Consider the following 20773-nt stretch of genomic DNA (forward strand, 5'->3'; position numbering starts at 1 on the left):
ACGCTGAAGGTTGCGTGTTTTCGGGTTACGGACCACGCTGAACCCGGAAGGACCGGAATGGGTTACTTCTGGGTTTCGGCGCTCGCGCATGCGTAGAAACACTATAGCGTGTCACGCGCATGCGAAGACGCAGCACCGTGGGTTGTGAATGCTGTGGGTTGCAAACGTGCCTCCCGCACGGATCACGTTCTCAACCCGAGGTTCCACTGTACTCAAAAAGGCACCAATGGTACCTTTTTGAGGTTGAGGGGCAGGCAGGGAAGTTCATGTTTGGGCCACTCACCAGAGTTGATGGTCCAAGAAAGGCTCCTTAGCTATAAGGACACCAGAGTGAAGGGAGGTCAAAGTCCCTCCCCCTGTTTGCCTCCTTCCTGCCACTACTGTTACACGCCAAGGTTAAACTATTGCTTAAATTACAAATCCCAAAACCTCAGAGGCTATCAAAGACCATCTTCCCTAATTTCTCAAGCAGGCAGGCGCGAGGGGAGACATTTATAAATAGCTTGAATTGCAGCTTTTATAGAGAACATTCCCATTAACTTTTATGGCTCTTAAGTCACATTCTCATTCTGTTCTTGGAATGCCCCATTCTTTTCAAGCATAAACAAATGGAAAACCCTTTAAATAAAACAATGTACGCTTAGAACACAGTTTTTGTGACAATCAAAATAAACTCCTAGAACAACTGTGTAATAAACCATAGTGGTTGATTATTACTGTCTTTTTAAAAAATAAAATAAAAAACCTAGAAAGCGGGAACAAGCAGATTTAATAAATGCATTTCATTGCTTTCACTCAGTCTTGTAATTTTTGCTCCTGATCAAATGCCTCATCTTCCAGTCTTCTTTTTAATAACTCCACGTGTTTTAATTTTGCTAATTGTTCACACTTCTACAGTATGCTTTCAAAGGGTCAGTGAAAAAGGTTTGAATCCTTGTTTGAGGTACTGAATAAAATACGGATATAACTGGGCCTGCATGAGGTGGTTGGTTGTTTGGACAGTATGGCTCACCAAGTGAGTCTTCAGCTGGGGCAAGACTTGAAATAAGTTCTTCCCAGCTTATCTTCTTACAGCACAATCCTGTGCATCTGTACACATAAGTTGTTCTACTGTAAGTCAAAGGGGACTTACTCCTGTGTAAGTACGTTTAGAATTGAAAGCTTGGTCACAGTGCTACACAAGCACTCAGATGTGGAAAATAAGTGAACAATTAGAAGGAACAATGGTATTTAAAAAAACTGCTTCTAAACCCCAGGCCAGGACCATAAGTCAAAAGGGATGATTAAGCATTATCTGAGTGTCAACTGAAACTTTAGTGGTTAACCATGCAAGCAAATTATTTAATCATTTCTTCCCTCATGGGGTACTGCCTATAAACCTCCAAATTTATTAACATTTGCATATCACTTCAGAAACACATGGCCAGAGGTTAAAATTTTCTGCATTGCTTGAGGCAGAAAGGGGTGATTTGTGGGACGCAGGAGCCGATGGACCAGATAACAGAAGATTCAGGACAGAAAGGCTACTTTAATTGGAATGAGATTTACATGACGTTAATTTAAATAATGTCGCTTAGGGTGGAAATTGTGTTCGGCATCCATAGGTTCTGTAATGAAGTTTCATGCAGGGGTGATAAATCGAGGATGTGCCTAACATACAGTTTTAATTCCTGACATTTCGCTCGGCCTAGGTGCAGATAAACAGCCAAGTTAAATTAATGCACATGATGAAGGAAACAGTAGAGAAGAGGGGCACGAGTTGAGGGGGGGGATTCAGTTCAAAAATCTCCCAAAGAGATGCTTTGTAAGTTAACTAACCTGAGGGTGGGGGGGGGGAGAGAGAGAGAGAAAATCTGTTTCAATTCCTCGTTCAGGCAGTCAACTAAAACCCTTGCCCCAAACCACCAACAGAAAATTGCTACACCAATAATATCCCCACCATCACCACAAGCGCTCCTTGGTCCCAATTAGTATCTGCTTTTTAATAATCTGCAACCAGACCCACAAACCCACTGTAACAAGAGTACTTGGGTTTGATGCCATGACACAAAGCTACTTCAGTTCAGCGGCCTTGCCTTTTTTTGGCATTCAAGTCCATTTGAAAACAACGACAAGACTCTGGTGTTTCGGAAAACGTTTCTTGAGGTTGTCCCTCCTCTCCCCGATTACAGTCATAGAAAAAAGAAAGAACACCCTCTTTGAATTCTGTGTTTTTACATATGAAGACATAATAACAAACCTCTGTTCCTTGGCAGGTCTTAAAATTAGGTAAATACAGTGGTACCTCGGGTTAAGTACTTAATGTGTTCCGGAGGTCCGTTCTTAACCTGAAACTGTTCTTAACCTGAAGCACCACTTTAGCTAATGGGGCCTCCTGCTGCCGCCACGCAGCCGGAGCACGATTTCTGTTCTTATCCTGAAGCAAAGTTCTTAACCTGAAGCACTATTTCTGGGTTAGCGGAGTGTGTAACCTGAAGCGTATGTAACCCAAGGTACCACTGTACAACCTCAGATGAACAACAACAAATGACATATTACACTGTGTCATGATTTATTTATGGCTCTAGACTTGGGGTATCCAATGACACTGAGGTGGGCTGTTCTCTTGATAACCCACTTGGTCCTTCCCCTCGGGTCTAGGTCACCACCCCCCAATCTGCTGTGTCCCACTCCAGGGTCAGAGTCCTTCAATGCGTCCTGCTCTTGATTTCCCTCTGTGTTGGGCCTGTCCCACGTCAGACACTTCCGATCCCCAATCTCTTCCCACTCCTTCTCCCCACTGGACATTTCCAGAGAGCTCCGGACAGCACTGCTGCTTCTCATTCCCACCATCACCATCTTATAGAGGCCTACTCTGAAAAGACCGTCTTTAGGCCTCTACTTCACTCGACCAAGAAAGGAGCAAAGTTCATCAGGATTGCTAAGTGTTCAGATGTTTAAAAAGCATTGCAGGGAAAGGGTAACAAAACTCCAGAGTGGAACACTGTTCTGTGACACCTCTGAGGCCTGGTATGAATGACATCAGATCATAGCTGTCAACTTTTCCCTTTTCTTGCGAGGAATCCTATTCGGAATAAGGGAATTTCCCTTAAAAAAAGGGAAACATTGACAGCTATGCATCAGATTGCCCTAAGATATATCCCGAGTGGAAAAGATGGTGAAAATGTGTCGTGATATCTCAACAGAAACACACTCTGCATTTTTGCAACTGTGAAAAAAATCAGCAGCAACTATCAAAGTCACCCCACCTTTCTCATACAACTCTTCCATGGCTCGCCAGGTCTCTGCTCTGACTTCTCGATTGCTTTTACCGGGGATGTGTGCGTCAGGCCAATGCACCAAGTAAAGATCTAAAAAGAAAAAAGAAAGAAAATCCAATGTTGCTTTTCATGAACAAATCACACCAAACTTATTTTAAAGAACCATAAAGCTCCCAATGAAAAAGTAAATCAGCTGCTGAATTGGGAAGTTGCAGTCTCCACCTGTGAACTACTAGTACAAAACACCAAATGGTGCAACCTCTGCTAGTTTTAATGCAATTTCAGTGCAAATGTTCCCGTGAAGCAGCCTTAATATGCAGGTAAGCCCAGTTTCCTAGATGCTCAAAGACACAGCCACTCCGCAGACAAAAAGCAGTATACAAAAGCAGTTTTGTGCTGAGCTTGAGAAACTGCAACATCCCAAGCAGAATGACTTAGCAGCCCTGAGAACTGCAAGACCTCTGGCCTGTTCCAATATGTGGAGCTTTCATCCTTCCTCGAATCAGTGCCTCTACGATTCTGCATGCAAGCTGCATCTTGGTCATCATTGGTTCTTTCAGTGCATACATTCAAGCTGCATTTTGCAGGGTGAATATATACAAGTGAGGGGCATGTTCAATTACTGTACAAAGAGGCTCTTCACCTCAGCAGAACAGAGAGTATCTTAAGCATCAAGTTTGTTGGGTTCCTTAGAAGTCCTTTCAGGCACCGGCACACCAGAGATTGTCATAATTTGTGCAGTATTTATACAACAAAGCGACACAACTTTGGATGTCCCAAGGTGAACATATTGCATGCTTATAAACCCCTCCCTCCCCATCTTCTTGTAATACCTGGCAGGAAAAAACAAACCAGGAAACTTCTTGGGTGCTTCATTAACTATCAATCCCAAAACTGAAGATCCATCATGGGATCTATTTCTTGGTCACGTTAATGCATGGCGAAACATCAGGAGCGTGTTACGGAATGTTGGGAACTGGCTTTTCAAATTAATAAATTGGAGAGTGTTTAACAAGTCTTACACCTTGCTCACCCTAACAGCTATGAGCAAATCGTTATTATTTTTCTCTTTTTACTGGGGAAGGTCTGAGGGTTGACCAAAGCCACCTACCCAATTTGCAGGTGAACTCAAAGTTCAAATCTAGTCCTCTACCCACATGACCACAGAGGCCCAAATGAGATGACCAGAGATTTTCAGTGCATTGTTTCTTATGGGCAAAGTTCATAATGTCCCCTTTAACACCAGATAGGAAAAACAGCCACTTAGTCACATGAGAGCTGGTGGAGGAGTTCCATCATGCTTTTAATAGCAGTAAGACACATGCACAAATGGATGGACTGAGCTGAGGAGTGAATGGAATCCTGTTCTGCTGCTGACACTGCAGTAGTGTGAGCAAATGCTTAGTCATCATTTGGAGTGGCTTAATGTGCAACCTCAGCAAACAGCATTAAAAATATATATTTTTTTGTCTTTAAAAAAAAGGAGGGGCCACTTCTCTTGACTTTTTGCCCTCTCATATGTCTAGCAATTATGACATATGCATACATTCCATCAAGCATGAATGGTGTGGATATCTGTGTCCACGCTCCTCTTTAGAAATAATTCAAATATAAGTGATCCCAGTGTTAAAATAAAAGGAGAGCACTTAAAAAAATGCACGCAGCTCCTGTTCAGACTTGACAGCAGCTAAGGAACAGCTAAAGGATGCACACCCAAGTACAGGAAGTCAACTGAGAATTGGCTCTAGCACCACTGACCAAAATAATAATTTCAATTCTGCTTTATGCTATGAACAGGCTTTGAAAAGAGTCCTGCTGCAGGTTAATATGCTGTTTTTGTTGCCCTTTGGGGTTCATTATGTTGTTCTGTTTGTTCTTCTTAATGCTGCCTTTTAGGTATTATTTCAACTGCAAGCCACTTTTGAAAGCCTGAAAGGTGGGTTATCCTTCGCAGAGCAATAATTGTCTGAAAAGCAGGATAAAAATACAGTAAATAAATATACAAACCAACCAAAATCTTTAAAAGGAAACCATGATTCTATCCAAAGTTAAGCAATTCTCGTCTTTGCAGTACTTATGCATATGTGGCAATATGATCCACTGAACTCAGTGGAACTTATTTCTAAGTAAATGCACGTCGGATTGAACTGTAAGTCCCACTGATCCCTGTGGGAATTATGTTTAACTCTCCTACTGAAATCAAGCCTTAGAAAGATCGTGTCTACATGTTTTAAACCCCAGCATTCAGGGGTATGTGTGTGTGTGTGTGTATGTATATATATATATATATATATTTGAAACTAAGCCTTAAGATTCAAGTGTTTCCTGGACTCAATATTATCTGCAGCAGAATAAAACTGCTATTTCACTGTGCAAGAAGCGCTGTAGCTTTTAGCCCAACACAACAGCTATGCACCAAAAAGTGAGTAGGAAGCCAACATTCTTCAGACACACATCTTCTGCTCACTACAGGCAATCAAATTAATGTTACATGGTGGCAAATCAGAACCAAATGCCAAAAACACAAAATAACCTAACACATCTCAATGTATACAGTATTTTGATATACAGCCAATTCTGCTATTGCAAGTCAATGGCCATCTCATTAATTTTCCGTTGTTGTGCGTTTCCCGGGAGTCGTTAAAGCTTAGAAGAAAAAGTTCCATTCAAAATGCAAGGCTGACTTTGCATCGTTAGCAGTCACCAGCATGCTTGTGAGTGGAACTAATATTTGCAATTCCATCCGAATTCCCAACAGAGTCAAAGGGAAGCTGCTAACAAAGACCAGAAAGTGAGTCAAAACACACATGGGAGAGAATAAAACAGATTATACATTCAGCAAAGCACTGACCATAGTCACGAGTGATGGAGAGTTATCTGCAATGAACTTTCCAAACAAATCCCATAGTATGCAGCCTCTAAAGCCAAAGCCAGAGATTTTATATTTCTGCAATTTCATATTGATTCAGTTAGGATGCTCACCATCAGAACATAACTCTTATACGGAAAAAGTGAAAATCATAGTCCACACACACACACACACACACACACACACACACACAATGTAATCAGTGGAATGTATCTGTTAAAGCCCTGTTCCACAGCTAAATACAAATACAGCTAAATACATGAGTTGGACTCAAAACCTGCAGATGGCTTTTGCACAATGAGCATGCACCCACAGTTCTTTAGAAAAAACTCTAATGCAAAATCAGGAAATGAGAAAACCTGCACAAGTCAGCATGGGCCCAGGTGTCACAGCAGCTCAATGTTAGACGGGAGACATCTTAGTGCAGCCTGCCATTTTGTACCAACAATTTGGAAATGATCCCTGTTCCAAACCCACCAAGATCAAAAGGTTTCTGCACAAGTGTACAACTGCCCATTTGCTAAAGTGGACACTCGTTTTAGCTCAGGAATTATCCCCTGGTAGATTGTGCATTATGATAATTAACAGGTAAGCAAATGCATTCTTGAGATCTTACAGTTCAAATGATTGGAGATTTTACGTTTGTTTGTTTTTAATCCAATTTCTGCAGATACCCCCACCTGCTCCAATTGCCCCTGAAAGTCCTCCACCTTGGAAGTCTCTCCTTGGCTGCCAAGGGTCATGTGGTTTGTAGTCAGAAATCAGGCGCACCGTGTGTCATGTGCTGCCAAGGAGAGTCCCTGCAGAGGCGCTCCTAATCCATTCTCAAGTCCCCTGCTGCCAACTACTTCTCCTCCATTTCCCAAGATAAGAATAGGAGTGGAAGGGATCTAGCAGAAAGGGAGGAAGCAAGGTGAGTTGCAAGTCCCATTAAAAAATGCAACCCAGCTTGAAGAGGGCTACACTATGAGTGGGAGGGAAGCTGTTTTTTAAAGGCACCCTGTGCCTCAATACTTGTCACGCACCTTATTTGAGCTTGCATGCAGTAATGCCTTAATTCACCATACTCATGCATCCAAACTAAGGGCAGGTGGCACCCCCCCCACTATCTACAAAGCCATTGGGGTGCATAAGTCACAGTTCATATTGCACAGCGAGTGAGGATAAACATCTCTTTATGCAGCTCCTATTCATCCTAATGGGACTTGGGGAGAATTTTTCAGTAGCTTTTGCCTCTTGTGTTGCCCGAGATGGCAGATTGGCAAGGCAAGTTATTTTGAGACGACTCTGAACTGCCATCGGATGCAACAGCACCAAGTCCCACAGAAGGAAAGTTTATGTAGTATAAAAACCACTATGGAGGACATAGCTATGTGAACTGCAAATCACCAAAAAACAGTTTTACTGTGGCAGGTAGGTCACAATTGTTGGACAGGGTAATTAAGAACACTGTACTTTGAAACACTCATGAACAAGTGGCCATCCGTAACTTCTCCTGAAGGAATGGTGATGGGAGGAAACCAGCTCATCCTTAACTGGGAAAGTGCAAGCAGAAAGCCTTTAGACCTGCCTTCCAAATGTTGCTAGGCTACATCTCCAATCAGTTCCAGCCAGTATGGCCAATAGTCAGGGGCACTGGGAGTTGTAGTCAAGCCACATCACATTGGCTGCCTCTGTTTTAAATCAGGTATCAAGGCACATGCTCCTTAAGGTTCTATTGGGCAGCTGGCTCAAGGACAACTTCTGCCATCCAGGGGAGAAAATATATTTTTGCATGGAAATACTTCTGAAGCAGCAGATCCAAAGATGATGAGGCATCTTTGAAGAAATCCCCCAAACAAAATGCAAGTGTTCAAAGAGCAGCAACAAAATTTAAGGAAGTAACAAGAGGAGATGCTGTGTCATTGTGAACTTAGTTCTGCAGAGCTATTGCAACAGCATTGCAGACAAACACAAGTGTCGGGATTCTGGGTCATGACACACTGCCAGTTTTCTTACTTGGAGCCAGTGCTGATGTAACCGGGGCAATATCTTAACCATGGTAAAGTAGTTGGGTACTGGACACAGAACACACATTCCCCCGGACTGAATTCTTCCCTTCTGCCTCAACCATTGATGTCAACAATGGTTAAGGCCAAGTGGGTTCCCCACTTAGCTGTCTTCAAGAGCTGGTTAAGGTGGGAATCAGGTTAGTCTTACCTATCACCAAGGCTTTTTTCAGCTGGAACTCACTGGAACACAGTTCTGGCACCTCTCAGGTGGGCACCATTGCTACTCTAAGAGAACAAGGAAGGCGTTCACAGTGAGTTCCAGCACCTCTTTTCCTAGAAAAATAGCACTGCCTATCACTAATGCTTCTCTAGCATATTTACAGTTAAGGGACACATGAAGAATTAGCTTTGAGAGGCTGTGAAGAACCAGCGCATGATCCCATAGCCCACTCCTAAGCTCTTTGGCATGACTAAGAAACCTGTCCATGATGAAAAGCCTAAGTTTAATATAAGAGGTTTGGTAAAAGCATTTTGCTGCAAGGACACCAGCTGAGCAAGAAATGCACATGCTAAATATTAATCCAGATTTCCTAACAGGATACTGCAAAGAGAATTAGGGGGAGAAATGCCATACCTAGATACTCAACACCAAGTCTCTTGCAGGACTCTAAGCAGGCTTGTTTAGTGTTCTCATAGCCATAGTCTGTATGCCAGAGCTTGGTAGTTATCCAGAGATCCTCCCGTTTCACACCGCTCTCCTTGATGGCCTCCTGCAGGAGCGATTCACAGCCATATCTCTTTGCCGTGTCAATATGACGAATGCCACATTTCTGAAGCGCATACACCACAGCATCATGGGAGTAGCCACCATAATGGGATGTTCCTTGAAAACACAAAAGGCAAAATTTCCATTATTTTATGAATATGGTCTTGAAAGACCTACATTGGCTCCCAGTACGTTTCCGAGCACAATTCAAAGTGCTGGTGTTGACCTTTAAAGCCCTAAACGGCCTCGGCCCAGTATACCTGAAGGAGTGTCTCCACCCCCATCGTTCTGCCCGGATGCTGAGGTCCAGCGCCGAGGGCCTTCTGGCGGTTCCCTCATTGCGAGAAGCAAAGCTACAGGGAACCAGGCAGAGGGCCTTCTCGGTAGTGGCGCCTGCCCTGTGGAACACCCTCCCATCGGATGTCAAAGCGATAAATAACTACCTGACATTCAGAAGACATCTTAAGGCAGCCCTGTTCAGGGAAGTTTTTAATCTGTGATATTTTAGTGTATTTTTGGTTTTCTATGGAAGCCGCCCAGAGTGGCTGGGGAAACCCAGCCAGATGGGCGGGGTACAAATAATAAATTATTATTATTATTATTATTATTATTATTATTATTATTATTTTGTATTTCAAATAGGACTGCAACAGTGACGTGGGGTGGAAATATTTTCAGTGTTTTTTCCCCCCACTGAAAATCTTCCATTGCATATGTCCATCAGCAAGAATGAAAGGAGGCCAACTGCAAATAACTGTTAGGCAAGCCTGGCAGTTTGAGAGTTTTTAGCTTTGTTTACTAAATGCAAGTAAAAGTAAACATGAAAAACCAGATCACTCGTATAAGATTTTCTGGTGCCACTGATTCCGCCCCCCCCCCCATGCCAATTACCTCAATTCCAGAATTTTTTCCAACACAAAAAAATCTGGAAAAGCCCACATTGCTGGGATGCAACATATAACAAGTGAAATGAAATGAAAATGAAAATAGATCAAGTTAAAAATTGATACCCAGGGATAAAATCCTATATTTCATTATTTTGGGCACATCTGTCACCACCACTGTTAAGTTACATCACACTTCACAACCTGCAAATTTTGCAAGGGAACTGACGATTCTCTATGAAAGCTGTCTAGCTTCCTGTCTGTGGTTTCCAGGTTTCATTGGGAAGTGTGAAATAATTTATTTTACATGGATTGTGCTTGCAGTGTGGAATGTTGTCAGTCAAAACAGGCCTAAGGTGCCTCATTACTAGATGCAATCTAGTAGTATTGATGTATGACTTTCTTTGCATCCTACATTGAAAACTCAGCTTCTGCTAAGAAGGCATACCCCGTGATGTGCCTTTCCATGTGAGACGTTTGTGTGAAAGGGATCCAACAGAGTTTTGAGTTTAACTGATCTGATAGATAAACTCAACCCATCCCCAATGGCTTCTGCCGGCCTTTGCTTTCCACGCAGGAAGGAAACAAGCGGTTTGCTTTCTCTGTGGCAAACTATGCTGCAATTGTGATATGCACTGGGCAAAATTCATTTGAATTGCTCATCTGTTGATGATTGGCAGCTGAGTGTTTCAACAGATTCCAATGAGGTGACATTATAATAATAATAATTTATTATTTGTAGCCCGCCCATCTGGCTGGGTTTCCCCAGCCACTCTGGGCGGCTTCCAACAAATATTAAAAATACATCAAAATGTCACACATTAAAAACTTCTCTGAACAGGGCTGCACTGATGGACATGACAGTTCCATCTATAGTTTAGAAAGTTTAGAAGTGTGAGCAAGTTGCGGGAAGGCATGGTTTCATTCAAAGAATCTATCTATAGTGCACAGAGAAAACTAGTGAGGGTAGGGTTACACCTTTTTTACCAGAAAAACCTACACATACCCCATGCCTCTAAAGTGGAGCGGGCAAGCACACAGGCAGGCTAGGAGCCACGGTCAATTCATTTCCAACAACAGTGCAAATGAAATTATAGTAGCAAGTATCCAATTCAACTCATGTGCTGTTTTTAAGGTTTTCTTCTGCCTACCAAAAATCCAAGTTCTGTTGCACAGATGTGCGTCCATTTTGTTAGTTCTGCAAAACTTATGCTTTTTCATAATGTTTTCAAACAGCTGAGAACTGTCAACAAAGGAAGGAAAAACAAAAGGAACTGAAAGTCATTGTGACATTTTGAACCTCTCTTTAGCAATCATAAGAGCTAGAAACTTGTATTTTTAAAACATAAAGCGTTGCAAAACACATACAATGCTCTGGTTCTTAAGAACAGGAAAAAATTGTTTGCAAACCCAAGAATGCAAGTGATTTTAAGGGTTCTGAATAGGGAATGACGTTCCTGGCAGCCTAGATGCATGGTGGTAAGGTGACATATGCAAGCATATTGCACAGTACACAAGCCAACAGGAGAGGAAATGGCTTAGCCGGAAGAGCAATTAGCAGGTGGACTGCAAGATAAAGAACATGTACCCTTGCGGGTACAGCAGGGCCTGCGTTTATCTCATAATTTCTGGATATCTGTTTTTTCCTGCCTACCGCCCATCTGCCTACCAGCACAACAACTCGAGGAAGAACCCACTCAACTCTCAGCCTTCAGTCAGCTCTACACTAAGTTTCCAAGCTCACCCATTTGATATGCTAGTTCTGTGGGGCCTTATATATATTTTTGTTGTTGTTTAGTTGTGTCTGACTCTTCGTGACCCCATGGACCAGAGCACGCCAGGCACTCCTGTCTTCCACTGCCTCCCACAGCTTGGTCAAACTCATGTTCCTAGCTTTGAGAACACTGTCCAACCATCTCGTCCTCTGTCGTCCCCTTCTCCTTGTACCCTCCATCTTTCCCAACACCAGGGTCTTTTCCAGGGAGTCTTCTCTTATCATGAGGTGGCCAAAGTACTGGAGCCTCAGCTTCACGATCTGTGCTTCCAGTGAGCACTCAGGGCTGATTTCCTTCAGACTGGATAGGTTTGATCTTCTTGCAGTCTTTTAGTACATGCTAAGATTTGTGCATGCGCTTCTGAATTTCTCCATGCAATCTTGCACCCTTGAATGTGATAGAAAAATACCACATACTGCAAAGGCTCTTCCATACTTCCCGGCAGCAGCTACAACTGAGCCTATGGCTGGTCGCTCACCATGTACCCTGCCCAGTTCAAACGTCATTCTCCCCATGATCATTTTCCACATACACCATCATGTAGATAATTTCCGCCATTTGAACGAGCCCAGAGAGATGGTCACGTGGGTTAATTTTGTTCTCATAACCTTAGTACATTTTGTTCTACTGCCCCAGTTCCTGAGATTGTTTAGTTCACTCTGTATAGTTTCCTGATCCTTCTCTGTATTAACAATGCTTTTAGTCATCTGTAGTTTGCATTAAGTAATCTCCCCTCTCCTCCCGCAGGCTGAAAAGTAAAATACTGCAGCGAGGGCAAATGAGATATCTCAGCTATATAGTTTACTGACGTGTCTTTTTTAAAAATTGTTTTCTTCCCTTTAACCAGTGTCTTACTATAATTATAATAATAAGAATTTATTATTTATACCCCGCCCATCTGGCTGAGTTTCCCCAGCCACTCTGGGCGGCTCCCAATCGAGTGTTAAAAACAATACAGAATTAAATATTAAAAACTTCCCTAAACGTCTTAAAACAAATGCACAGATATACAAATGCAAGGGAGCATACAACTCTCTTGTTACAACAGCTCCCTGGCTACTGGTCCGTTTCCAGACAATATTTAAAGTGGTGGTTATGACCTATAAAGCCCTAAACAGCTTAGGTCCAAGCTATCTGAAAACCCACATCCCCTTAGGGAAACTTGCCCGATTTTTGAGATCTTTGGGGAAGGCCCTACTCTCAGTCCCACCACCCTCACAGACATGTTTGATATAGCCATGGAACAGGGTCTTCTTGGTGGCTCCTCCCAGACTTTGGAACTTCCCCCATAGAGATGGATGGAGCACAACTGGTCCCACCCATAACACACACACATACACTTTGAATCCATTGTGCACACAAAACTACCCTCATAGAATCATAGAATCATAGAGTTGGAAGAGACCACAAGGGCCATCGAGTCCAACCCCCTGCCAAGCAGGAAACACCATCAGAGGAAACACCTGACATATGGTTGTCAAGCCTCTGCTTAAAGAACTCCAAAGAAGGAGACTCCACCACACTCCTTGGCAGCAAATTCCACTGTCGAACAGCTCTTACTGTCAGGAAGTTCTTCCTAATGTTTAGGTGGAATCTTCTTTCTTGTAGTTTGCAACGATTGCTCCGTGTCCGCTTCTCTGGAGCAGCAGAAAACAACCTTTCTCCCTCCTCTATGTGACATCCTTTTATATATTTGAACATGGCTATCATATCACCCCTTAACCTCCTCTTCTCCAGGCTAAACATGCCCAGCTCCCTTAGCCGTTCCTCATAAGGCATCGTTTCCAGGCCTTTGACCTTTTTGGTTGCCCTCCTCTGGACACGTTCCAGTTTGTCAGTGTCCTTCTTGAACTGTGGTGCCCAGAACTGGACACAGTACTCCAGGTGAGGTCTGACCAGAGCAGAATACAATGGCACTATTACTTCCCTTGATCTAGATGCTATACTCCTATTGATGCAGCCCAGAATTGCATTGGCTTTTTTAGCTGCCGCGTCACACTGTTGGCTCATGTCAAGTTTGTGGTCAACCAAGACTCCTAGATCCTTTTCACATGTACTGCTCTCAAGCCAGGTGTCACCCATCTTGTATTTGTGCCTCTCATTTTTTTTTGCCCAAGTGCAATACTTTACATTTCTCCCTGTTAAAATTCATCTTGTTTGTTTTGGCCCAGTTCTCTAATCTGTCAAGGTTGTTTTGAAGTGTGATCCTGTCCTCTGGGGTATTAGCCACCCCTCCCAGTTTGGTGTCATCTGCAAATTTGATCAGGATGCACTTGAGTCCATCATCCAAGTCGTTGATAAAGATGTTGAATAAGACCGGGCCCAAGACAGAACCCTGTTGCACCCCACTAGTCACTCTTCTCCAGGATGAAGAGGAACCATTGATGAGCACCCTTTGGGTTCGGTCAGTCAGCCAGTTACAAATCCCCTGAGTGGTAGCATAGTCAAGACCGCATTTTACCAGCTTCTTTACAAGAATATCATGGGGCACCTTGTCAAATGCCTTGCTGAAATCAAGGTAGGCTACATCCACTGCGTTCCCTTCATCTACCAGGGTTGTAATTCTGTCAAAAAACGAGATCAGGTTAGTCTGACATGACTTATTTTTCAGAAATCCATGCTGACTATTGGTGATCACAGCATTCCTTTCTAGGTGCTCACAGACTGTTTGCTTAATGATCTTCTCCAGAATCTTCCCTGGTATTGATGTCAGACTGACTGGGCGGTAATTATTTGGGTCCTCTCTTTTCCCCTTTTTGAAAATAGGGACAACATTTGCCCTCCTCCAGTCTGCCGGGACTTCGCCTGTTCTCCAGGAATTCTCAAAGATGACTGCCAGTGGTTCTGAGATCACATCTGCCAGTTCTTTTAATACCCTTGGATGCAGTTCATCTGGCCCTGGAGACTTGAATACATCTAAACTAGCCAAGTATTCTTGTACTATCTCCTTAGTTATTCTGGGCTGTGTTTCCTCTGCTGAATCATTTGCTCCAAATTCTTCAGGTCAGGCATTGTTTTCTTTATCGGAGAAGACTGAGGCAAAGAAGGCATTGAGGACTTCAGCCCTTTCTGTGTCCCCTGTTTGCATTTCACCATCTTCTCCTCTGAGTGACCCCACTGTTTCTTTGTTCTTCCTTTTGCTACGAACATACCCATAAAAGCCTTTTTTGTTGCTTTTAACCTCTCTAGCAAGCCTGAGTTCATTCTGTGCTTTAGCTTTTCTGACTTTGTGTCTACACGTGCTGGCTATTTGTTTGAATTCCTCTTTGGTGGTTTCCCCCCTTTTCCATTTTTTGTACACATCCTTTTTTAATCTTAACTCAGTTAAAAGTTCTTTAGATAGCCACCCTGGCTTCTTTAGGCACCTTCCATGTTTCCGTCTCATTGGTATTGCCTGAAGTTGTGCTTTTACTATCTCCCTCTTAACAAACTCCCAGCCATCATAAACTCCCCTTCCTTTTAGTATTACTGTCCATGGGATCTCACCCAGCACTTCCCTAAGTTTTATGAAGTCGGCTTTCTTAAAGTCAAGAAATTGAGTCCTAGTATGCTTGGCTGTTCCTTTCCGCTGTATAGTAAACTTCAGAAGAGCATGATCACTCGCGCCTAATGATCCTTCCACTTCTACCCCACTAACCAGGTTATCAACATTGGTTAAGACCAGATCAAAAAATGGCTGTTCCTCTTGTTGCTTCTCCCACTTTCTGGACAATGAAGTTGTCTGCAAGGCCAGTGAGGAATCTGTTTGACCTTATGCTCTTGGCTGAGTTTGACATCCAACAAATATCCGGGTAATTGAAGTCCCCCATTACTACTATCTCCCTTCCTTTTGCATGCTTGGCCATCTGTTCCAGGAAGGCATCATCTATGTCCTCCGTTTGGCTTGGGGATCTATAGTAAACTCCCACAATGAGGTCACTGTTATTCTTCTCTCCCTTAATTTTGACCCAAATGCTCTCACTTTGGCTTTGAGGTTCTAAATCTTGGATCTCTTCACAGGTATACACATCCCTGACATATAACGCCACTCCTCCTCCTTTCTTGTCTGGTCTGTTTCTCTGAAATAGATTGTATCCCTCCATTATTACATTCCAATCGTGGGACTTATCCCACCAGGTTTCAGTGATGCCTATTATGTCATATTTAGTTTGCTGTACCAAGAGCTCAAGCTCATCTTGTTTATTTCCCATGCTTTGCGCATTAGTGTACAGACATTGAAGTCCATTAATCATTCCCCCCGTGTCTCTTATTTAAGGATTTTTTTTAAGGTTTTTTTTTTTTTGGAGTTAGCAGGAGAGACCTTGCTAGCCCGAGACCTCCTTGGGATAGTGTTGCTTCCTAATTACATGGTCCTTAGATTTAATTACTTACCATTTTTCTACCCTTACACTATTTATTCTAACATGCCTTCCTGGAATTCCAACACTAAGGTCATAGCCCTCGTTCAAGTGCTGAAGTGGCAATCAATATGATACATTCTAAGCAATTAAATATTTGTTAATTAAATAATTGTTAGCCTTACATTTTGGTAATTTATTTTATTACATTCTGAACAATCTAGCCAACTGTGCCTTCGTGTCATTATTTATCATGACTACTTGCAATGACAACTTAAGAATGATTGCCAGGAAAATAGTAAATTCAACATTGACAGGATGTGTTCCATATTAAAATGCACAAATTGTATTTCTATATAATGATACATGCTACAACTGTATTTAAATGTTACCAAGGAAGTTAGGAAGTATCCAGAACCAACACACTACAGGCATGTAAGGAAATGAATGTGCTTATATAATTACACCATGGAGATATTAATGGAATGTTGAATTATATAACTACCATAGAAAAGCTACTACACTTTTTTTCATAACAAACTCTTCCCTTTTAATAAGCTGGTGTCGGTGCCAAGGAAATTAGGTTGTAGCTATTGTGTCTCTTTGTGTCTGAATAGCCACTTCCAAGCACACCAAATGAATGGAGTTCATTCAGAGGTCTTGCAAATGGGCTCAGACCCCTTTCGTGCATAATAGAGTCCAGTAAGAAAATTTAGGGCACACAGATCTTCTACAAAAGCCCACTCCTGTATGCAAAAGAACCTGGATCCTTGGTTAACACTGCTCTTTGGGTGTGTTAAGTACGGTATGTTTGAAGGAACTGGCTAGGAACTCCAGATATCATATTTACAGACAGCCCCATTTGCAGGAAGCTGCAGCGAAATTTCATGAAACAGGCAAACAAACAAACAAATGAACCAGCCTCTTTCTGAAAACCTTCAGGAGCAGCTTCCCTGCTGGTGAAATCCATACAAATCATAAAACAAATGAACAAATCGTAGATTTGTAGAGCTGGAAGGGACCCTGAGGATCACCTAGCCAAAAATTAAATATTGCAGATGGCAGATAGTTCCTCCTCACCTCCCTTCCAAATTAACAATTAATATACCAGCCAGCAGACACAGACTGGAAAATTACATAATTGCCACCAAACCTTAATTGAAAAGTTGCAGCAATGGCAGTATTGGGGGCGGGGGGAGGATGGCCTCTGAATCCTGAACACCACCGCAGGGACCAGCTGACAGCCTTCTGAGGATTGAATTCTGCCTGTAGGCTGCCAGGTTTCCAGCCTTTATCCAAACCATGCCAGATTCATGCAAGAGGAGAAAAGCTTTAATTCTGGAGTCTTTTCCTTCTCACAGCTTTTAAAGTGATTTCTATGAGCAAATAGCTATGATTTTTATTAAATGTTAATATATAATTATAACAACAACAACAGAGCAAAATGTAAATAAACAATGCTCCCACCCACTCCATTATCAAACTAGCTTGCCTGAGAGTAATAGTCTCTTTCTTCTTTCCACAGAGGTTCGGTACAAGGTATTACTGGAATCCACAAGTATTTGACCTTTCCGACCTGGACCAGGGTCCAAGATGCTTATCCAAAAATGTCCACCCAAAATTTGAGACATAGATGAAGACCATATTTCTAAGGCAGAGGCTAGCAAACCGGTGTCATCAGTCTACAAAATACATTTCTACCCAATGGCATTGAATGTCTCTGGTTTTTCTTCGCCTCATGAACAGCTATTTTTATGATTTAAAGTTGCAATCCTGTACACACTTACCTAGGAGTAAGCCCAACTGAACTCAGTGTTCTAAGTAGACATGTACAGGATAGTGCTATGATTCTTACTAATTTGCAAATGTACTAAGGAATCACAATCTCATTCTTGATCTCCTTTTCCTTTCAAGCAGATGGTTTTAAAACTTAATATAATTATGGTAAATTGTGAAAGCAGCTATATCTGCAACAATCACCTTTCCTCCCTAATCTGGCTGCACACTTTCTGTTCCGTGTATAGTTCTGGATGGAGACCTCAAGAAGACTGCACAACACTCTGAATGTTGAACAAAAGCTATAAAGTGGTATCCATCTAAGACAAACCCAGAATAGACCAAATGGCTAAAGTGTGCTAAATTAGTGATGTCCTTTAATTTCAATGGATGAACTCTGAGGACTAATATTGGATAAAGTCCACAAAGATTATAAGTAACAAGGTTTCATGTTATTGACTCTTAGGCAGTTATACAATATTGTCATCATCACATTATATAAACAAAGGGACTGCTCTTAAGTTTTTCAGAGTTATGTTTATCTTTTATTCATGTATTTTGCCTCTGCTGAGAATATCCTATTTCTGTTTTTTAGCCCTCTGAATTAATTTCCTGACAAAAAGGCTTAGAAGTTTTTAACTGTTGAGCTTCCTACAGTACAATTCGGAATGACACCCCAAATATTTACAACCTTTATCTATATCCTCTGAAATGTTGTTCCCATAAAAACAGGATGTGTGCTAAGGAAACCTATAGGTAGTTATACAGAACTCATTAACCTTGAGTAAAACCATCTCGTGTCTTTAGCTCTAGTTAAAACTGAGAAGAGTCCTTGAAGGATGTGGCCATAAAGTGGAAAGCTGATCCATAAGAGCATACGCATACTAATTTATTTTGACATCCATTCTTTCAATTCTGTGGAGTTACTCAACATTTGGACTACATCGTGGGAATGTTTTAACTAAACCTGGATCGGCCTTTCAGTTCCACTGTTTTGCTTAAGATATGTATCATTTCCAAAGCAAGTCTTGCATAAAAGAACCAGGCAACTTCATTTTATTTTTTTTGATAAAAAACAATTAAAGCACAATTACATCTGTACAATCATGTTTCAGTAACACAGCTTTAAAAAAACACAAGCGACCATGAAATGTTCAGCATGCTTCTCTTTCTTTAAATCCTTGTACAGACTATCCTTACAGCAGAGCAATGCACTAAATTTAATTCTTTTAGGAAATAGTGACCGTGTGTGAGTTCTGATATTTAGAAATTAATTACACCAGAAGGGTCTCGCTAATACATTATGCCAACTTCCAAGAAGACAAGCTCATACAGGAACACAAGCAGCTTGTCTTTTACAAATTCAGACCGTTGGTCCATCTACCTTAGATACTGTCTATACCAAAACTTGGCCCTCCAGCTCTTTTGGGACTACAATTCCCATCATCCCTGACCATTGGTCCTGTTAGCTAGGGATGATGGGAGTTGTAGTCCAAAACCAGCTGGGGGGCAAGTTTGGCCATCACTGGTCTACACTCACAGGCAGTGGCCCTCCAGGGTTTCAGACAAGGTGTCCTTCCCAGCCCTACCTGAAGATGCTGAGGATTGAACTTGTAACCTTCTGCAAGCAAAGCAGATGTTCTATCCCTGAGCTTCAGCCATCCCAAAAACATACAACTCTGTATATGTACAACTAGTTCTCAAAATATTTGCCTTAAACATTCATAGAGGCATCCCGCTAATCAATCAATCCTGATAGAATGTCAGTCATTTCATTTCCAACACACCTTTTACTTCTGAATTTTTCATTTGGCACCCGAGACTGTTAAAAAGCAGAAATAATAACAGAATGAGAAAAACTGAAACACTAAGGGGGCAGACCACGGGGCATACATAAAGAAGCCGTAAACATTAGCATTTAGGATGAAGATAATACCTTAGCTATGGTTAGTGCATAATTACATACTTGGAAGTAGGGTGCTGTTTTATTTTTGGCACCAAAATTACTCCAGAATGCATTTTCCACAACGAAATTATTGCTTCAGAGGCTAGTACACCCTTCTACATGTCTCTAATGTAGGACATCTGATCAGTTAATCTACCCTTCCTTCTTTTTTCAGTTCCCCAAGTGGTTTCTCAGCATCCCACCACAGCAAGTCTAAGGAAATGTTTATGCGTGACAGCTACAGGGATGACCTATGGCTACGTAGGAGCAGGAACCATGCTCCTGTGTATTAACAGTATTTCTGAGAGTAGCATCACTAGACAGTTGAGTAGGCAGAGGGCTCAGTTCAAATCCAAGCAGGATTCAGATGGAGGACGAGGCAGATCCCACTTGATGGCCTAAGCTGTGAATGGAGAACCTCAACCCCAGGGGCCAAACGCAGCCTTTGAGCCCTGTCTGGCCACACCTTACTGGCTCTGCTTTGCAGTCTCCTTTATGCCAGGCTAGAATGAGTGCTTGAACTTGTGCTTCTTGCTTGCTTGCTTGCTTGCTTGCTTGCATGCATGCATGGAGGACCAGAGTAGCTCTGCTTGCCCTGCTCACCAGTGCCATTGTGGTCCCTGGAGGTTGGGCCAGAATGGGACCTTGGGCTAAAAAAGGTCCCCTATCCTTGGCCTATGCAGATGCTAGTAAGCAGGTCCACACAAATGTAATATGGGAAGGTCAACCCCAGGACAGAATGACCTAGACAAAGACCTAGAAACATTTATAGCCTGGGCAGAGAAAACCAATGGGATGGAAAGAGGGAGGCTAGCCCCAAGAGACAGCCATTCATACAACAGGAGGCTCTTGGGTGAAGACCACACTGAACCTGACAGACAGCACTCACTCCAGTAACAGAGTAAAGATTCAGAGCATGCTGCATAATACACTAGTGGCCAAAATTGTAGAAACCTTTTGGGGAAAGTGTATTTCCAAAGTTTGATGGCTCATACTCAGTGGTTTCTTCCCACTACTTTTTTTTTTTAGCAATTCCATAAAATTATATATCAATGGAATGACAAATTTCTAAGTGTCTAACTTGCTTTAAATAAAAAAATTAAAAGGTATTTCTGCAGCTCACTTTAAAGTATTTACCTGCAGTAAAGAGGAGAGGATGTGAAACCAGAG

At 42.2% G+C, this 20773-nt stretch overlaps 1 protein-coding gene across 6 annotated transcripts in view; it reads right to left on the bottom strand.

Moving 5' to 3' along the window:
* LOC310765492 (glyoxal reductase-like) overlaps positions 1-20773 on the bottom strand; it is a 73992-nt gene that overhangs the window by 43068 nt on the left and 10151 nt on the right. For 3 of the 6 annotated variants that reach the window (XM_083620518.1, XM_083620521.1, XM_083620520.1), the window contains exons 2-4: positions 10922-11013; positions 8755-9003; positions 3249-3350 (exon numbers count right to left, since the gene is read on the bottom strand). In XM_083620518.1, coding sequence (XP_083476644.1) covers positions 3249-3350; positions 8755-9003; positions 10922-10991 — 421 coding nt within the window. In that variant the 5' untranslated portion in view covers positions 10992-11013. Of the gene's footprint in view, positions 1-3248; positions 3351-8754; positions 9004-10921; positions 11014-17035; positions 17184-20773 lie in introns of those variants that run through there. The other 3 variants (XM_083620516.1, XM_083620517.1, XM_083620519.1) reach the window with 2 other exon arrangements.

This window comes from Podarcis filfolensis (assembly GCF_964270895.1).
Source record: "Podarcis filfolensis genome assembly, chromosome: 6".
Lineage (NCBI taxonomy): Eukaryota > Metazoa > Chordata > Lepidosauria > Squamata > Lacertidae > Podarcis > Podarcis filfolensis.